The sequence below is a fragment of the Misgurnus anguillicaudatus genome, chromosome 24 (assembly GCF_027580225.2).
Source record: "Misgurnus anguillicaudatus chromosome 24, ASM2758022v2, whole genome shotgun sequence".
NCBI lineage: Eukaryota > Metazoa > Chordata > Actinopteri > Cypriniformes > Cobitidae > Misgurnus > Misgurnus anguillicaudatus.
Genome location: NC_073360.2, coordinates 23267580 through 23284742, shown reverse-complemented (window position 1 = coordinate 23284742; position 17163 = coordinate 23267580). Strand labels below are relative to the sequence as shown.

Genomic DNA, 17163 nt, shown 5'->3' with positions numbered 1-17163 from the left:
GAAAAGAGAGGCTGTTACAGGGGCTCTTACTGTAGGAATTATTCTTCATCGTCTCACCCTGGTGCCGCACATTATGCTCAAAACCCTTGGCTGGACTGAAAAGAGTGACCGTGGAATGAATGGGTGACCGCTGAGGGCAGGAAATAATGATTGTGTTCCTATTTTCACACTTCACTCCCCTGCTGGTCACTGCCCTATGCAGCCATGAACTAATGCCACCTTGCTTTCAACTGTCTTACCTAGTCTCTTCACGGCCTTTTATAACCACAGCATGACTGAAGCAAACATGAGACAAAGTGATCATGTAACACTGTTCTTTCCAAATAGTGTAAATGTGGAGGACATGGTCAGCAAATGGCACGATTCCCGTGCCAAAGATACCCTGGTCGATCTATAAGCCGGCTTGAATCTTCTCTTTGTGTTTGAAGGTCTTTCTGTCCTGAATATATAAGATCTAGATGTAACGGCAACATCCAAATTTCTATCACTATTTACAACATAGCAATCTGTACTTTTTCTAATGCTTGTCATAGCATTACCCTCAGCATGCAGTCCCATATATAAATCACAACAATGTCTGCTTCTTTCCTACTACCCACAAATGCATTGACTATGTGTGTGTTTTAATTTAAAAAAAAAAAAGACATATGAATGTGATTTTGCACATACAAAGCAATACTTAACACATCCACATATAACAAGCACTGTAATGGTGCATTCCCACCAGCCACGGTAGAGGCGGCAAAAATGCTCTATTCGCGCGTAGTTGGACGCTTGAACATTTGAGTTCACTTGCTTCATTCGCACGTGAAATTCTAGTCATGGGAGGGGCTTCTGCGACTCCGCTGAGACTCCGCCACTCCGCTTCCTGTAATCATGTCACTACTACAGCAAGGTTAACCAAGGTGATTGGTTAACGCTGCGCTTACCACGTGTACCGCGCCGCATGATGCCTAATCATGCCTTTGCATTGACTTCACATTTAAATCAGTCACGCTTGTCACCTCTACCGCGTCTGGTGTGAACCCTGCATAAAGCATCTAAACATGCACTCTCAATGTACTGAATGCACTGTAAGGGGCCAATCACACCAAACACATTTTTAACGCTTGGAAAACGCATGCTGCCTTTTTGGTCACTTTAAAAAAAGAGCAGTGCGGCGTGGCTTTTATTTTGCTAGGCAACCACCAAGGCAGGTGTCCTGTCAATATAATATTGAAGCGTGAGCGCTCTTTTGCTGTTAACTGTTATATTAGCAGAAATTTTAAAAAGAGGGCGCTTGCTCTGACCTTGACCGAGGGTGTGAGGTGCACAAACATGCAGGAGAGAGTAAAGGGCCAGGTATACACTTTTTCTGCATCCGCCTTCAGCTCACGTGCACACTAGAGTTCTTCTCGGGCTCAAAGAATTGTACCCAACCCGAAATTACCCGAATCACTTTATAACCGAACCCGATGTGCATAAGTGCAAGCACACTTTGCAAACAGATGAGAGGTTTGAATAGGACATTGACGCACACACACGAGAGAGTTTGGGTCTTCTCGGGTCCGTTCGGCAAAAACACATTAATTTTAAATTACCAGAGACCCGATGCCGCTATAATTGTACCCGACCCGTGTCCGAGGCACATGTGAACTTTTAAACCGAACCTGATCGGGTCTCGAGTCGGACCTCGGGTTTTCGGATCTTAGTAGACCCGTGAAGACCTCTAGTGCACACATGTCCGTATACGTGGACATCCCTAGTAATACCTTCGGCTTAAGTGAGTGCAGTCCGGTTGTTCCAAGCAACTGTAAACTTCCGTCACCACACCAAGGCTCGCCTCTCCCCTCATTCGATTGGACAATGGAAAAACGAGAACAACGACAGACGCATTTCCGCTTCGAGTGCTCCTTCAAAAAGTTGTTGTGTGGCAGGCGGCACAAACAGAGCGCATAGCGCTCACTGCCCATAGAAAATCATTCAAAATAGGCAGCTGCAACTGCCATAAATGCTTTTGGTGTAACCTTCAAAGGATTAAAGCATCCACCAAATGCACAAATGTAAATGTGAACACTCCTGAGCAGACCAAGATTAGCACTGGGTTTGTTTGCGTAATCCATCGTCCGTGTGCCGAGTTTAGGTGGCGGATGATTGATTAGCGGCCTGCTAAGTCCTTTGCATTGCGGGTGGCTGGACCGCTGTGCTTTCAGCTGTGCCTTGTTGCTCTAGCGATGGCTATCTCTTGCCATTAAAACGAGCCGTGACATCAAGGCACGAAACGCTCTCCCTGATAATAGCCCGTGATTTGGCCAATGAATACTCGCAACTCGGTCCAAATTAAACAGCGAATATTACTGTCATTAACCAGGTAAGCAAACATTGAGGGTTTTTGCGAAGCCAGGAATGGCAAGTGCGCACTTGGTGCAATGAGAAGTAGCTGGTGGGACTCGGTGTGTGTTAGCATTAGTATAGGCATTGAGATCAATTCGAAGGGTCAGCATAACACAGCGTTCGGCACAATGTGACAATTTTCCAGCAAGTTGGACACGGTGCAGTGACTCTCAAAACATCAACTCTGTCAGTCAACAGGGAAAGCTTGTTCTCACCAGCTGATTAAATCAATAGATCTCTTTCAGACGCAAAATACAAGAGGTATTAATTAAACTTAAATTGGCGGTTTCTTTGTATCCTTAAGATAAAATCTCACTGGACCACATCCAAACACTACTCAATGGAAGCTTGGTCAAGTCCAACAAAGCCATGCAGTGATAACCAACTCCTGGTCAAATAATAATGAACTTAATCATAAAGGCACTTTGACAATTTTATAAACCGTTCCACAATTATAACAAGCTACTTTGCTTAGGCTAGAATACCGAGTGATGAATGTTTTAATGACTTCTGGGAGTTTGAAAAACAAACATCCTGCTTCACGACTTAACAGAGCCAATCGAGAGGAAGACAGATTTTTGGCGCCCTGGAGTGTCTAGCCATTGAGAAGTATGTTTAGAGACACAGAGGAGTGTTACTGGCGGACATAAGTGCATTGTTCCTAGTTTCGTGACAAAAGCTCTAATCATCGCAAATTCGTCCGGTCACGCTCAGTGGTGGCCACAGCATGCGTGTGTGTCGATTTATATTGGGGAAAACCAAGTTTGCGTGCATGCGTTCTTTCACCAGCATCCAAGCATGACTGTTTGTGGGGCAACTATGTGTATAGTTGCTTTGGTTTGTGTGTGTGCGTATTTGTGGTCATTAGTGGCTGCATATGTGTCCACTTGAGAAACTTTGTTTGTATTGGAGTGGGTGCATGAATGTGTGTTCGACATGCCGTATGCATTTGTGTTCCACTGACAGTAAAGATCTACCCCGAGGGTCGAACTGAATACTCAGGGATGTCTGGAGAGTGAGAAAAAAGAAAAAGAGAAAGCACTTGAGAGTTGTCACTAACATCTTCCTCACATTGAAGCTATTGTGGGGTATCCGGTGCGGGCTCTTCATCAAGTTCACAAAACCCCATCGGCCTTAATGATTTTATATGAACATGTACATTAAATAGAGGAGCTATATAGACAGGACAGCTCTTAACTTTCACACTGCCATTCGCCTTTATCTTTCGGCACTACAATTCTGCTTATCTAATCGACAACACAAAACAAATACCGATGCACAGAAATGCTCTTTCTTAAAGAACTGCTCAGTACTGAGAGCTATTCATATGCGTTGTAGTATACGTTTTACGAGTATGTCTAGGCAGGCAGGATTTGAGCACGTGCTCTTGTGCCCTCTCAGCGCTGTAGGCTTAAGAGGGAAACAGATATAAATGTGTTTTTTGGGGCGGCTGCAGTAATGAGAAATGACAGACACATAATCCCTGCGTGCAACCTCAATAAACACTGGAGGCAGTGGTGTGGGGTGGGCCATGGTGGATGACAGGGTTGAGCCCTGTCCTCTTCCACTCGCTTAAATGCAATTTACATTGGGTTAGCACCAATGAGAAAAATCCAATTTGCAACATTATGCTGCTGGCAAAATCGAATTTTAAGATGACTGCATTTGAAGAGTTTTATGTTATGTTAGGAGTCCTGCGTTATGACTTTTCATTGCTGAGAGTCTCTAAGAGTGCCACCCAGTTAAGAGTTCCAAGTTCGTGAATTTCCAAATAGCATTTTTTCTTCCTTGCTAATGGCTATCACGGTCAACCATGCCATGTTCAGTAGATGACTGGCAAGACACCAGGTGTGTGGAGTGAGTGAAAGAGATGAAATGAAAGATGGAGAAGTAGTTAGCAACTGATAAAAAAAGAAGAAGAATCTAAGTTGTCCCCTGACACTAGAATCTTCTTGTGAAGAAGTGACTGTGCGTGAGGAGACACTAAGTGCTGAACCATCTGCTTTAGCCCTTCAAAGAGTCTCTTGACTGAACCTGCCTTATTAAATGGGGCGTCCCACATCTACAAAGAAATCTGTTCAGGTATTACATACACAGATGCACTGGCTCACCCATAATTCTCAGACACGATCCCACACTGATTTACAAGCCAACAGATTAATTGCACACCAGCTGTAGTGTCAGATCTAGACAGTAAATGTTGTACTGGGAAAATTCTCTGGAGATATCCAAGGTCAAGGTTTAGGGACAGGTTGCTGGATGACTACCGATAAACACTGTGTATTTTGTGTTTCATATGAGCCTTGAAGACTTCACAGATTGAGCCATAGTCATATGACAAATACAGAGAATCTTTTGGATGAATATACTCCATTCATCATTTCCGGGCATTCCTCTTTACGAGCAACCTAAACAAGAATGGCTTAATCTTTTATAGTTTAGGAGTGATTCTTAACTGCAGCCGTGAAGTCTGGGTGAAAACGACACAGACTGACGTTACTGATGGCTGGTGCTCATCCCAGGCTCCAGAACAGTGTCCCCAGCCACCACGCTGCTTATTTAGAGTCGTTGCGACAATCCATTTTTCGTCTGTTCCCTTGGTTTCCTGCTTCAGGAGAGGCTTAACGTTATGTTCATCCGCCAGCCCGTAGGGCCAAAAGTTGAGTGTAATGTGATCAGTAATGAATTTTGTGTTACATTAGGCTGTATAAATGGACGGACAAGCGCAGACTACAAGTGTCCGGGAGTCGGGCTTAATCTAATGATGCAAAAATAGAGACAGAACCAATTATGGAGAGGGCCAACTCGGTGCTGCTGCAGGGACTGCAAATGAATAGGTACAAATCAAATTAGTGCCTAATAGACGCGCTACGAGAGAGGGGCAGTCGATGCTAAATGCATTAGGGCCTTGTGACCTCGCTGCTCCAAGCGGCGGCGTCCAGGATCCAACCTCCATCTTCTCCTGATATCAAAGAAACTCTTGTTTGGAGGCGGGGGAGGGACAGAGAGCACCAGCTTCCTAAATGAGTTAAACATTTGGATTGTCAGGAGTGGCAATTTCCCCCTCATTCGGTTCGGCCTTTGCTTCGTTGCGAATGACCTCATTTGTTATCGTAAAACCTTTGAAATGTGCATTTTCAAAGACGATCAGTACGACAAATCACGAAAATACATCAGGACCCTGTCGCTAAAATTAATTCTTATCTTTGCGTAATTCAAAGAAACGGACGTTCAGCGAGCACGTTCTTCAGTAACTGATTCCTTTAGTCACTGGAGGTATTAGCGAGAGTCAAAAATCGAACAAAATACGGTTTACCACTTAAACCTCTGACAGAGTTAGTTTGCTTTTCAACTTGGCTGATGGTCCATGTTGGCAGATCTTAAACGAAAAAGTGAGCATTTACCAAGCAGAGTTATATATTATTAAGTATTCATTTGCAGCGCATGATTTCAAACACACCTAATAATCCACAACAACCCCATTGCGCATATCTTTAGATCATTTAATGATGTAAGCATATTCGGAACAGATCATAAAATGCAGTGTGAGTGTAGACATGTGCCGGGGGGTACTCGGGTACCATTCGGTCCAGTTAAGTATAATGTGAGTGTGCATGTGTAAAACACTGTGTGTGTGTATCGTATGTGCTCACCTGTCCCAGAGCTCACAATGTCTCTGCTTGGCGACTCTGACATGGCGTCTGCAAGCCTCTCCTTCAGTCCCTCTTCAGTGACTTCCACAGAGGACATGTGACGTAGCCCGAAACTTTCAGGCCAGCTGCCGCACACCTCCAGCAGGGTGACACTGCGGTCAAATGTGCCTGCAGAGAGAAAACACAACAAGTTCACTCACATTGCATCATTGCTCATTATGATTTCACTTTTATTACTAAACTCTGTTTTCTCTCCTAAGTGTAGGTCTCATGAATGTCCATTTAAGGCAAGTTAGTTTACTTGGCAGCCATATTGGGTGTCTCTAGGCCCTGTACAGCTACTTACTTACTTGGCAGATGCATTTATCTAAAGCGGTATCTAGTTCAATGCAAGGTATACATTTTATTAGTATGTGCATGTGCATGTGACCTTTTGCATTGCTCTACAATGCGTTGCACTACCAGTTGCTCTACTGTAGGTTTTTTGGCAAACTTACAACTCTATGTGAATGGGAAAAGACATAACTGCTTGTTTTGCTATATTGGGCTTTCACATATTTATTTTTTAAGCTTAGGTCTTACTCAGTAAGAACATACAATCTCTGTCTATGGTTATGTGGGTTTATATAGCAGAAACTCAGGGGTCATAACAGCTATCTGTATTTTATCTGGCACACATAGCAGCTCGAGACCCCATCCGACTCCCCCTTCTTCCTCTGACAGGGATAGCAAAGAGGAAATGAGTGACCCTTGAAAAACACCACAGTGGGCCAATATGACTTCAAACGAAAACACTGGGCCGTTTTCTATTTTTTCCTCTCTTAACGCCAGTAAGCGCCCAGGCTAATAAAAGAGAAATTGCAAAGGAGGGGGGTGTTCGAGGAAAAGAAAGGAAACAAATGCATCTCTTGTGATGCCGCATCAGATGTGTGAGACCAGGGTGTTTTTCTATTGCAGATACCTGCTACATGAAATACATCTGCTTTATCAGAATGGCCTGTAGGGAGACTCTTTGATCTACAGGCCAGCGCCTATCTGCCCTCGTCTCGGGCTCCTCTGCAAACCTTCAGCCACACTCGAAGCCTCTGACAGCCGCTAATGCGCGGGCGAGAGAGGAGCGCGGGCGGCCGGTGGTGCTACACTGATAGGGAAGCAAGGGGCCTGCTGTTATCTGCTGTAAAACACCAGCCCGGCCAGACTCACAGACAGCAGATAACTTCATACCACTTCATAAAAAGCTGTTTGTCCTGTGTCTGCCATTGACTCCTCAAAGCGCTGTGATCGCCGGAGTCAACAGGCCCGCCATCAAAGCAACAGCTATCGCTGCCCACCATAACAACAAACACTACAGGATATATCATAAGGGGACAAAGCTATCCGAGCTTATGGTGTAGCAAACTGGGCAAGTGAACATTTTTGGAGGATAACGAGACTTTTATGTCATGCCTATAGGTGTACATGTATGCATTTGGAAGATGCTTTTATCAAAAATGATTTAAAGTGTTTACATTTTATTAGTATGTGTGTTCAAACCTACATCCTATTGCGCAGCCAACGCAATGCTCTACATCTGCAAGTGGTATAAATATAAATACAATTCATATGCATGCCAAGTGCACAAAGTGCATACGAATGTGTTTCTGTGTATGGGCATCATGGCAGGACTTACGCAAGGTTAAATCTGGGAATACGCTTGTGTTTATAGAAAACAGTGCTTGTCTGTCTGACTGAATGAGTGATGTAACTATGATACATAACAAAACACAATAATAAGCATTTAATCATTTAACCTTATTCCTGATGCTGATCTTAATGCTTACTTGTGCAATATTGCTTTTCTCGTTCACAAACAAAAACAAAACATCACCTGAGTGGAGCAAAGTGCACGCTAAAAGGTTTTCATTCAACATTAAATACAAGAGATCAGGGTCAGGGTCATAGCCTTTGAAAGTCACAAGGGCACTTTTAAATAGGTTTGAGAGGCTGTTACTCAGCTGGACTGCTCATGCTGGGTGCATTACTGTGAGTCAGGGCAAAAGACGGAGATAAAGGCACAAAGGATGTGAGGTCAGAAGTTCATCTTCTCCAATAGGAAAGATCTCTTCATCAGAGTGGCTGACAGCTGCCACAGCCCACATTTCACATTATTCACACCCACCAGAGCTCACACAATTTTAATAATATAACGCCTGTCCCGTTCTGGATGGTCACACGTACACAGTAGGATGAAAAAGACACAAACGTCTTGAGCGGACCCACGTGGTTCCTTTCCATGGCCCCTTTAATTCTTCATTTGGGAATCTTGTCTGAGCTACTGATATATGAGGACACAGTGTTAACATTTAACAGGGAAGGGAGAAAACGCTGTTTCTCATCATAATAACCCCCCCCTCGGATTAGTTCTCAGATGTTGGCAAATGCAAGGCTACTTATCTCACACCATTGAGATTTTCTTTATTTAATTCAGAAAGCATTCACCTTTACAGCCTCGGGTTACAGCGGGCTTACTGAGGCATGCGAGGGACAGACATTATCCTGTTTCTGGGCTACGGGGGAACCGTAAACACCTACATCAACATCACCATCAGGCAGAGGTGGGACTAATTCAATTAGGTTTTATAAGGGGCCATAAGTAAAATTCAGCTAGCAAGCAATTATCCCCAGTAATGTGTGTTAGACTTGCGTAATGCTGGTCACTTGTATGTGAAAACAAACAGTCTACTTGTGGAAAATGGGTAGGGTGTAAATCACACGTTGTCATTTGTCCAAAAAGGCATCTGCTCCATCTACCTAAGATGATATTTGGCTTTCAGACCTTTAAATTAGACAAAGCTTGGTCTAGGGCCGGTAGTTAGCCAAGTAAACTTTATTATCAGCTGATTATGGACGCGCTTGAGTGAGTGTCCTCTTTGAAGAGATCAAGCCATCCAACTCTCCAGATAAGAGCGACAGTGGGCACTCAGGCCGGCTTTATTTCCTTGCCCTCCAGCTCTTTGGTGTGCACCCTGCTTTCACTGGCTTTCAATCAGTGCTCACTTTAAAGTGCTGCCAGTATACAGACACACACACAGCATCACCCGCTCCTGACAGAGCTGTAGACAAGCACACCGCAGCCCGAGCGATACGAACCCAAAAGCTGCCGGAAGCGTTTAGCGGAGGCGTGTGAATGTTAATGTAAGCTCTGAGGATTAGCAGTCAGATACATGGCCATAAGAAAGCCTTTTCCTCCACCTTCAAGGGCCCTACCTCATTACATTACACGTTCTTTTAAATCATTTACTCTCCCCTCTATAGCTGTGAAAAGTTAAGTAATCCCATCAATACCCTCGCCGGGCTTTTACTCTCTCTTTCACACAATGGATTCCGACTTGCACAGCCCGCATCTCCATCTCTCTTTCTCTCTGACCCGCTCTAAAAGGCACGTCTGAAAACATAAGACAACACAACACCATCTGACAATAAGCCTTAAACCTTTAATAGCAAAGAGCGCAGTGCAGATCTGAAGCGTCGTGTGTGGCGGTCTTCTTAAACTGTCAGTGTATTCAGAGATATTGCGTCTCCTGTGCATAAAAACGCCTTTCGAGTTTTTTCTATTCTTGCTAGGGGTGTGAATCAGTTTGAGGGATCAAAAATGAAGGTTAAATCCGTGATAATGCCACTAATTGAGATGATAAACCTGTTGTGTCCTGTGGAACACAAAAGGGTTGTGAAAAAATCATGGATCAGAATGATGGCCGCCTCTTTTAAGCTTGCCTAGGCTTAAAAACACCCAAACACTGCTTTGATAGGTTAATAGAGGTCTATGTCTTTTTAATGCTTTCATATGCATATTGTATTGGTCATTTAATAACATATGGTTTAACAAAAATATTTATTTTAATAAAATGAGAAGGAGACTTCTGACTTGGCAAAGAATGCTGAAAAAACACCTAGGGCTAAAACACATGAATTACATTTACATTTATGCATTTGGGAGAAACTCTTTTATCCAAAGTGACTTGCGGTGGATTCAATTATCACTTGATTCTTCTTTTCATGAGTATGTGTGTTCCCTGTGAATCAAAACCAAAACCTTTTGAACTATTAAAGCTGAGCCTTAGCATTAAGCCTGGAGTATGTGTTTTTACGTGAACGTACACGCACGGTCAAATGTACAGCCTCGCAAAGCATAGTTTATTTGCCTGGTACACAGACGTTCAACGCATGCGTGATCGACATGTACAAAGTACGCACAGTTAAGGGGTGGACGATAAACCGGTATAAAAGTGATTATCGGAATTGTGTTGCTCCATGATATGAATTTGCAATACCGTTGATACCGCATTTATCAGGGTTCCCGTGGCGTTTTAATAAGCCTAAAATTTTGAAAGTTTAAGGCCTTAAAAAGGCCCAGATTTTAATTCTAGTAGGTCTTAAATTTAATTTACCCAAGTATTAAAATTCGTACCTCTGTTTATTCACAAGAAGCGTTGTCCGAGCCCCGAGCCAACAACAACGAGTCAACTTTAGTAGCCTTTTAATGGTAAATTTCATTTTCTTAATGCAGATTCATCCATTACTGTGTAATTAGAGATACAGGCTACTAAACGCAATGACAGTACATATGAAGAGTTTCGTTGCAAAACGAGATAACCACCGTTTTTTAATTGTTCAGAAATCTTGTTTTTTGGTTGTGCATTCCAATTAATATCAATTCAACTGCAGTTGGTTTGTTTTGAGTTAAACCTTCATAACTTAAGAAATACAGCTAAGTAGCACCATAAAACAAAATAATAACATGATAACATAATAATAAACATGTTTTGACAAAAATGTAAAAAAATGGATTTATCTCGTTTTGCAACGAAACTCTTCATATGCATATTTGTGTTGGCACAGTGATTCTGCTGGGTAATTAAACTAAATGATATAAAATAATTTATTAATAACTTGTATTTTGTGTTTTTCAATTTCATGATAAAGTAGGGGTTTTAAAGAAAGAAGGTTTAAATCAGACAGTGACAATATGCATAACAAGATGGATCTACCCATGCAACACAGTGGCACTTTTTGAGTAAAAATGAGAAGAAAATCATGTGTATGTCCAATCCCCCACATTTTTAGTTATACAAGGTTAAAAATACATATTTTGCGAGTAATTTAACTAAGGTTTACTACAATGTGATTCCAATATGTTTTTTCCTCATATGACAATATACTGTAAAACCAATATAACGTCTGGAAAGTGGAAAATACCTTGAAATGAATTTTAGCTCATACCGCCTACCCCTAGCGCAGTCCAAAAAATTGGTGACGCGCGTACAGTGTGTGCATACTATTCTGATGACAAAATTTGCGTCACTTACAGACCCCTTACAGACTATACTTCTAACTCTGATAAGATTTCAGCACCTAGTTTAAATTTAAAACCATAGCATGACTCTGTATGAATGTAACCCTACTGCAGGCACAATCACATAAACCATACAGCAAACAATAACAAAACCTGGTCATAAAGAAGAGCATGTTCACATACTATTCATCACATAGTGGTGTATGAGTGTTTACACTTCCGAAACAACAGTGTAACACTACAGAAACATACAAAGCCATTGCTCTCTAAGCCCACATCTGTTATGGAGTACACAGGTGCTGTTGCTCTGTGTATGTTGCTAACGTAAGAGGGGTTTTATTGCATTCATGATTAAAGCAATAGGGGTGATGTTGTGATTTGTGAGGGTCTCATCAGTGCTGATGCCCACAATATCAAACCCAAAGGTCCACTTGTACGAATATGAGTCCAGGCAGGAGTGTGGCTGAACTCCCTTTCACCTAAAATTCCAAGTCAATCCTCTCTTCTAATTGGGTCTCAGAAACCCTCACAAGGCCATAACTCAACATCAAACATCAGCATTAGCGAATAACGTGGCTGCCGCAGTCTTTGTGGTTTTCGCTCGCCATTCGGGCAGCAGGTTTGCGATTACAATAATGAATGCGGGCAGAAATGAGCGTGACCTTGCTCGGGACAACGCTGCTCTGTCTTTTTCCCCGGCACCCGTTTCTCACTTCGAAATCGGGGGTCATGAGCATTGCACGAGCGCTTGGGGCCGGGGTCTAACGACATTAATAATGAAGAGCGGCTTGGCCCCGGCTATGATTAAAAGAGAGTGATACGCTTGACACAGAGCAGACCTGCAGGGTGTGTTTGCTGACAAACTGCCCCTGCTTTCTGACAGCTCAGGCGAGGAAAACGGGCTCCAATTGCCTGATTTTGAGTTTTGATCAGTTTAGTCTTTCAACAATCACGTCAAAGTTCAGCATATAAGTGTTAGTGTGTAATATATTATTCTCGTTTAAACACAGATAGCATAATATGTACATTTGACGTTAGCCTGGGGCTTTTCTTAAGTCCCCTAATAAATGAAACCGCCAGAGTCCATGTAAACAGAATGTGGCATTAATGATGAAGAGCGCACGAGTGTGAAACAGTTCGCCGAAAAGGCAGAGACGCCTAATTGATATGGAAGAGTATTGTATTACGCTGTAACTTAATGAGGTAGAGGTCTTGTTTATGCTGAGAAGCTAATGTGTTTCACAGCTACTTGAGTGCATTTATTTCTCTGACAGGCCGGAACATATATCGAGTCCCTCCCGTGATCAAGGAAGCCAAACCCTACGGGGCCAAACTAATCCAAGAACAAAGCACGTGGTGCCAGGCAATACAGGGTTTTACACTAAAAACACAATTCAAAATCCCCATTGAAAATCAACAACAAACACTGTTACTTGGATGTAAGCTGCTCATGTCAATAACGCTGAGCTTGGCTGATGTGTAACTACATGGCAAGAGTTCACAGTCACAGGTAATCGCCGCTGTTGGCGAAAGGCAATACTGGTAGACACTTTCCAAGAATCAGTCACTCACATGGGCACGTGTTTGCTCAAACAGGCAAACTGAATTGTTTCAACTCAGCTGATCATGAAACAACAACTACTTATAGAAAAAAATGCCCACGCGTACATTCGCACAAACCTAGGGTGTCGGCAAAGCATTTTGTGTGTGCGAGTACTGTAGTCTCAGATCTTTGAGGCGTGTGAAATCTGGCGCTGGGGGTGAGTATCCACATTAATCACAATACAGCCCATCCCAACAGACCCCATCCATCAGACCTCTGTTGCGGATGGAAATCCGAGCCACTGGGTCTGCCAACTCGCAGTTGACGGATGAACATGGCCTTAATCCTCACATAACACAAACACACACCTATACTTTCTTTCATTTAAAAGCCACAGTCTCACACCCGCTCGCTTCTTAGAACTTCAAGGCGAACGACTCAAACATACATTGAGGTTCATGCAACATACTTTTGGAAGGTAACGTCTAGTTACATACTGCATATATGCAACAACGTAAAGCGTTATTTGTCTTTGCACTATATACATGCTGCAAGATAGCAAAATGTAGTAGCACTATGACTACTGATAAAGAATTGAGATGCAGACAACATGCCTAAAACTACTACTTAATACCATCAGCCAATCAGAATCAAGCATTTAACAGAGTTATGCAACAAGTCAGACATACATCTGCGGGCTCTTCTGTCTTCCAGCATTTATTTACGGTGTTTGCGTTCCAAGGGTCTCGATAGTTGACACTTACAGTTGGGAAATGACCCAAGTACAAAAATAAACTAAGGCAGCATTTTGTTTACTGTTGCCTTAAAGCTGGCTGAATAAATGGCAGCACATTATTTAGATATTCTCATGCAAGCAGAAACTGAAAGTCAAGCTCGGGGCCCTCAAAGGGCTTCGTGATCTCATCGTAATGAGGAGGGACGCTCAGACGGACATGGCGACGGTGATTCCTGGGCTCGCTCGGATAACCGAGTTAGGATCCCACGGCCAACAATTTGTCTGGTGTCCACCAACGGGGGAGGAGAGAAAACGAGTGAAAGTGAGAGAGACAGAGAGTGAGTGAAGACGTGCAGTGGACAGAGGTCTCAGCTGGTTGTGAGATGTGAGGTTAGCGCTCCAGCATTCCCCCTCACACAAACACGTCTACAGGGCCCTGGCCTTGTCAGATGACATTATCTATCAGAGCGCTGATGTGCACCACAGAGGCGGCACTATGGGAGAAAGTGATCTGATTGATTCAAGGCGGTGTTACACCTGACTGGACCAATGGCCTGATTGGTCACCCGGTCTGAGGTTCTCATACTGAGTTTGACCACACTGCTTCACTTACTGCACCATCTGACGCTTGACTAAATCAGATAATGTTAGAGAAGACCTGTGTACATCAGATTTATAAAAACAGATAGCCTTGGCTCTCAAATTGGATTGGATGAGCCATGTTAAAAAGCTACTGTAATATAGCCACTTTAAATCAAACAGGTCCAGATCTATAGTCTGATTGGTTGAGCAGTTCGCCAAGTTGATAAACTTTGATACTTGGCATCCAAAATAGCCTACTACGTTACTTATTCTGATAGCTATCGATAATGTCTTATTGCTCTTTTAAATCAGTGACAGTAGCAATAAGAAAGTTTGTGAGTTAAGCCCGGTGCACACTGTGAGATTTCAGCCACAATTTTGCTGTCTGAGACAAATTTTGAAATCCTTAAAGATTCCTGAAGATTCCCATCTTTGATCGCTAGTTTGACATGTTCACAGACATTAATGATTAATGACCGTTACAATCAAAATTATTGAGTGTCAGAAATTTCGAGACACAATCCTGCTGTGTGACATCTCCTACGACAACAGGCAGATCAAGAACCAATAGAAGCATAGAACCCGATGACGCAATTAATGCGACAACAAAAAAACAAAAACCAGGTGGACATACGCCCTGGAAATACAAATGCCAGGTACTTGTCTCCTTCTTTTTTTCTTCTTTATATGCTCGAGGCAAGTCATGATTAAAATGAACCCTAAATGTTGTTTTGGCTAGCTAGCCTTCGCTTCAGCATGTGTTCGCCCAGCCCTCGCAAATCGATGACGTAAACTAAGGACACGTTTGTTTGCGTGCGTCCGATTTTTAAAAGTCTTTAAACTTGTACAGTCTGACATGGATGGAAACTGAAATCATACAGTGTGACATGGAGTTAAATACGATCTTGATCGCACAGTGTGGCAAGCAACAATCCAAAAGGACTATTTAAAATTGCACAGTGTATACTGTGCTTTAGAGTGAGTTTCAGCAGTAACAACATAAACAAGCGGCTTTCGTGGTCATCACGTAACTCCGCGAAGAATAAATAACAACAAAGTCCTTTTAAAGTAGTTTATTTATATAACAAGCTAAATAAACAACATGTAGATTACATAGGAACCCAAAACATTTGTTCTTTTCGACGAGGTTTGTTTAAGAGTTCAGTTTCAGCAACTAGTCAGCCCATTAAACAAACAGAAACCGGAAGTAAAGTTTGAACTTGCCGTTTATCGCGTCACCGCATGTGCGTCCGATGAAATGGTCTATACTGTCTTATTGGATTCGCCAATGCAACCCTAAACCTTTGGCCCTGTTAATATTTTAAGGCCTTTTTTGCCTTTACTATATAGGAAAGTGAAGCATAAACTGTAGAGTATCAGTTGAGAGAGTAAGTTTAGGATCGGCACATGACCTGGGACGGACTTAAACTAGAGTCCCTTTGAGCCAACAGGTCTTATGTGTCTGGAGTACACAGTACAGCTCAAACGGTCCTGCTATTCTATTCAAAGACTGTTACAAGTGAAGCAAAAAAAACAAGCTGTGGGGAAAATTAAAGGCCCAATTCAAAGAAACATATTACTTATAATCACTTACAAACACTTCTTGCGCTGTGCTGTGAGTTTAATTACAGGTTTAGTGGGAGGGTAGCGTGCTCTCACTACAGCTGAGCACTGGGCCGCTAGGTTCTGATGTGGTGGCACAGAGCAGAGCCTCCTAAAAGTAATAACAGTCCAGATCGCCAGCCTCCCGGGCCGTCCAGAGTCAGCACCACCCGTGCTGCCAAACAATCCAGGCACTAGCTACAGTAGGGGAAGTCATCCATCCCGTGGGTCCAAGCAAAGGTCACGGCCCACTTTGGCAGCAAAAAGAGCAGGCAGAGAGGATTTTCAATTGGACATGGTGCACAATCTGTCACAATTCCATTTGATAATGAGAAACCAGCGCCTAATGTGTCTTTAATCCAAGCGTTCTGGGTTATTATGCAGACAGCAAGAACTGTTTTGGTCCCGTGCAGCCACAGTTATATTTCCGATGTCATCAAATCAAAACCCTTTTAAGTGGAAGTAAACTTATTAGAGAGGCAAAGGAAGGTAGAAATGACTCATAAGTCATGGGGTTTAGGTAGGAGAGGGACTTTGTATGTTTAGGCTCTGGCACTACAAAGCATCTGATAGTATGATTGTGGTCAAATCCAGTCATCCACCTGGGACTTCACTCATTCTCTCTTTGCAGCTTTCAAAGCTGCTTATTTCAGCCACAGCAGTCACTCAAAGTCCAGGGTCTCTGGTGGGTTTAAAAAAGTAATCTGGAAAACCTACTGTTAGTTACTATAGCTGAAATGGTAAGAACTGTTTCCCGGTGTATAAAAAAAAAAACATTCCTAATTGGTTATTTCAGAAAAACATATTTTAAATTTACTCAAGAACTTTTTAGTAATTACGTCTTAAATGCCTTTTTTTTTTTACCGCACTGGCAAAATGTTTTTTTCTTGCTTTAGACTTTTTTTCTTAAGATTTTGTTAAATGTATATTTAACCTATTTGTGCCTGACGCTGCCCGCCGAAACTTTACATCTACCGCCGGATACTTTTATTTCATGTTTCTAAGTGCTACAGAGGCTTAGATATTAAGTTTTTGGTAGACGTTGACAATTCTTAGTATTTTTTCTGAAAAACCCTCAGGAGATAAGGGTATTTATCCTAGAATAACACAGGTTTTAGGCGTTTTAGGAGTAACTGGGTTAAAAAATAACAGCAAAACAAAAAATAAGAAGAGCTGAAACTGCACTAAAATTAGATAATGCTATTGAGCGAATGCTCTCAGCACGTATTGTACTGTACGTTCATCAAAAATTTTCACTTCACATTCGATTAATCCCAGGAATTGGATGAACGACAGCACGAGTACGTCATTAAAGGAGGTCTACAGAATATATTAGGATATA

The 17163-nt window shown here is 42.5% G+C and overlaps 1 protein-coding gene across 2 annotated transcripts in view; it reads right to left on the bottom strand.

Moving 5' to 3' along the window:
- Positions 1–17163, bottom strand: part of bcas3 (BCAS3 microtubule associated cell migration factor) — a 289480-nt gene that overhangs the window by 14193 nt on the left and 258124 nt on the right. For both annotated transcript variants that reach the window (XM_055196654.2, XM_055196655.2), the window contains one exon: positions 6027–6194. In XM_055196654.2, coding sequence (XP_055052629.1) covers positions 6027–6194 — 168 coding nt within the window. The remainder of the gene's footprint in view (positions 1–6026; positions 6195–17163) is intronic.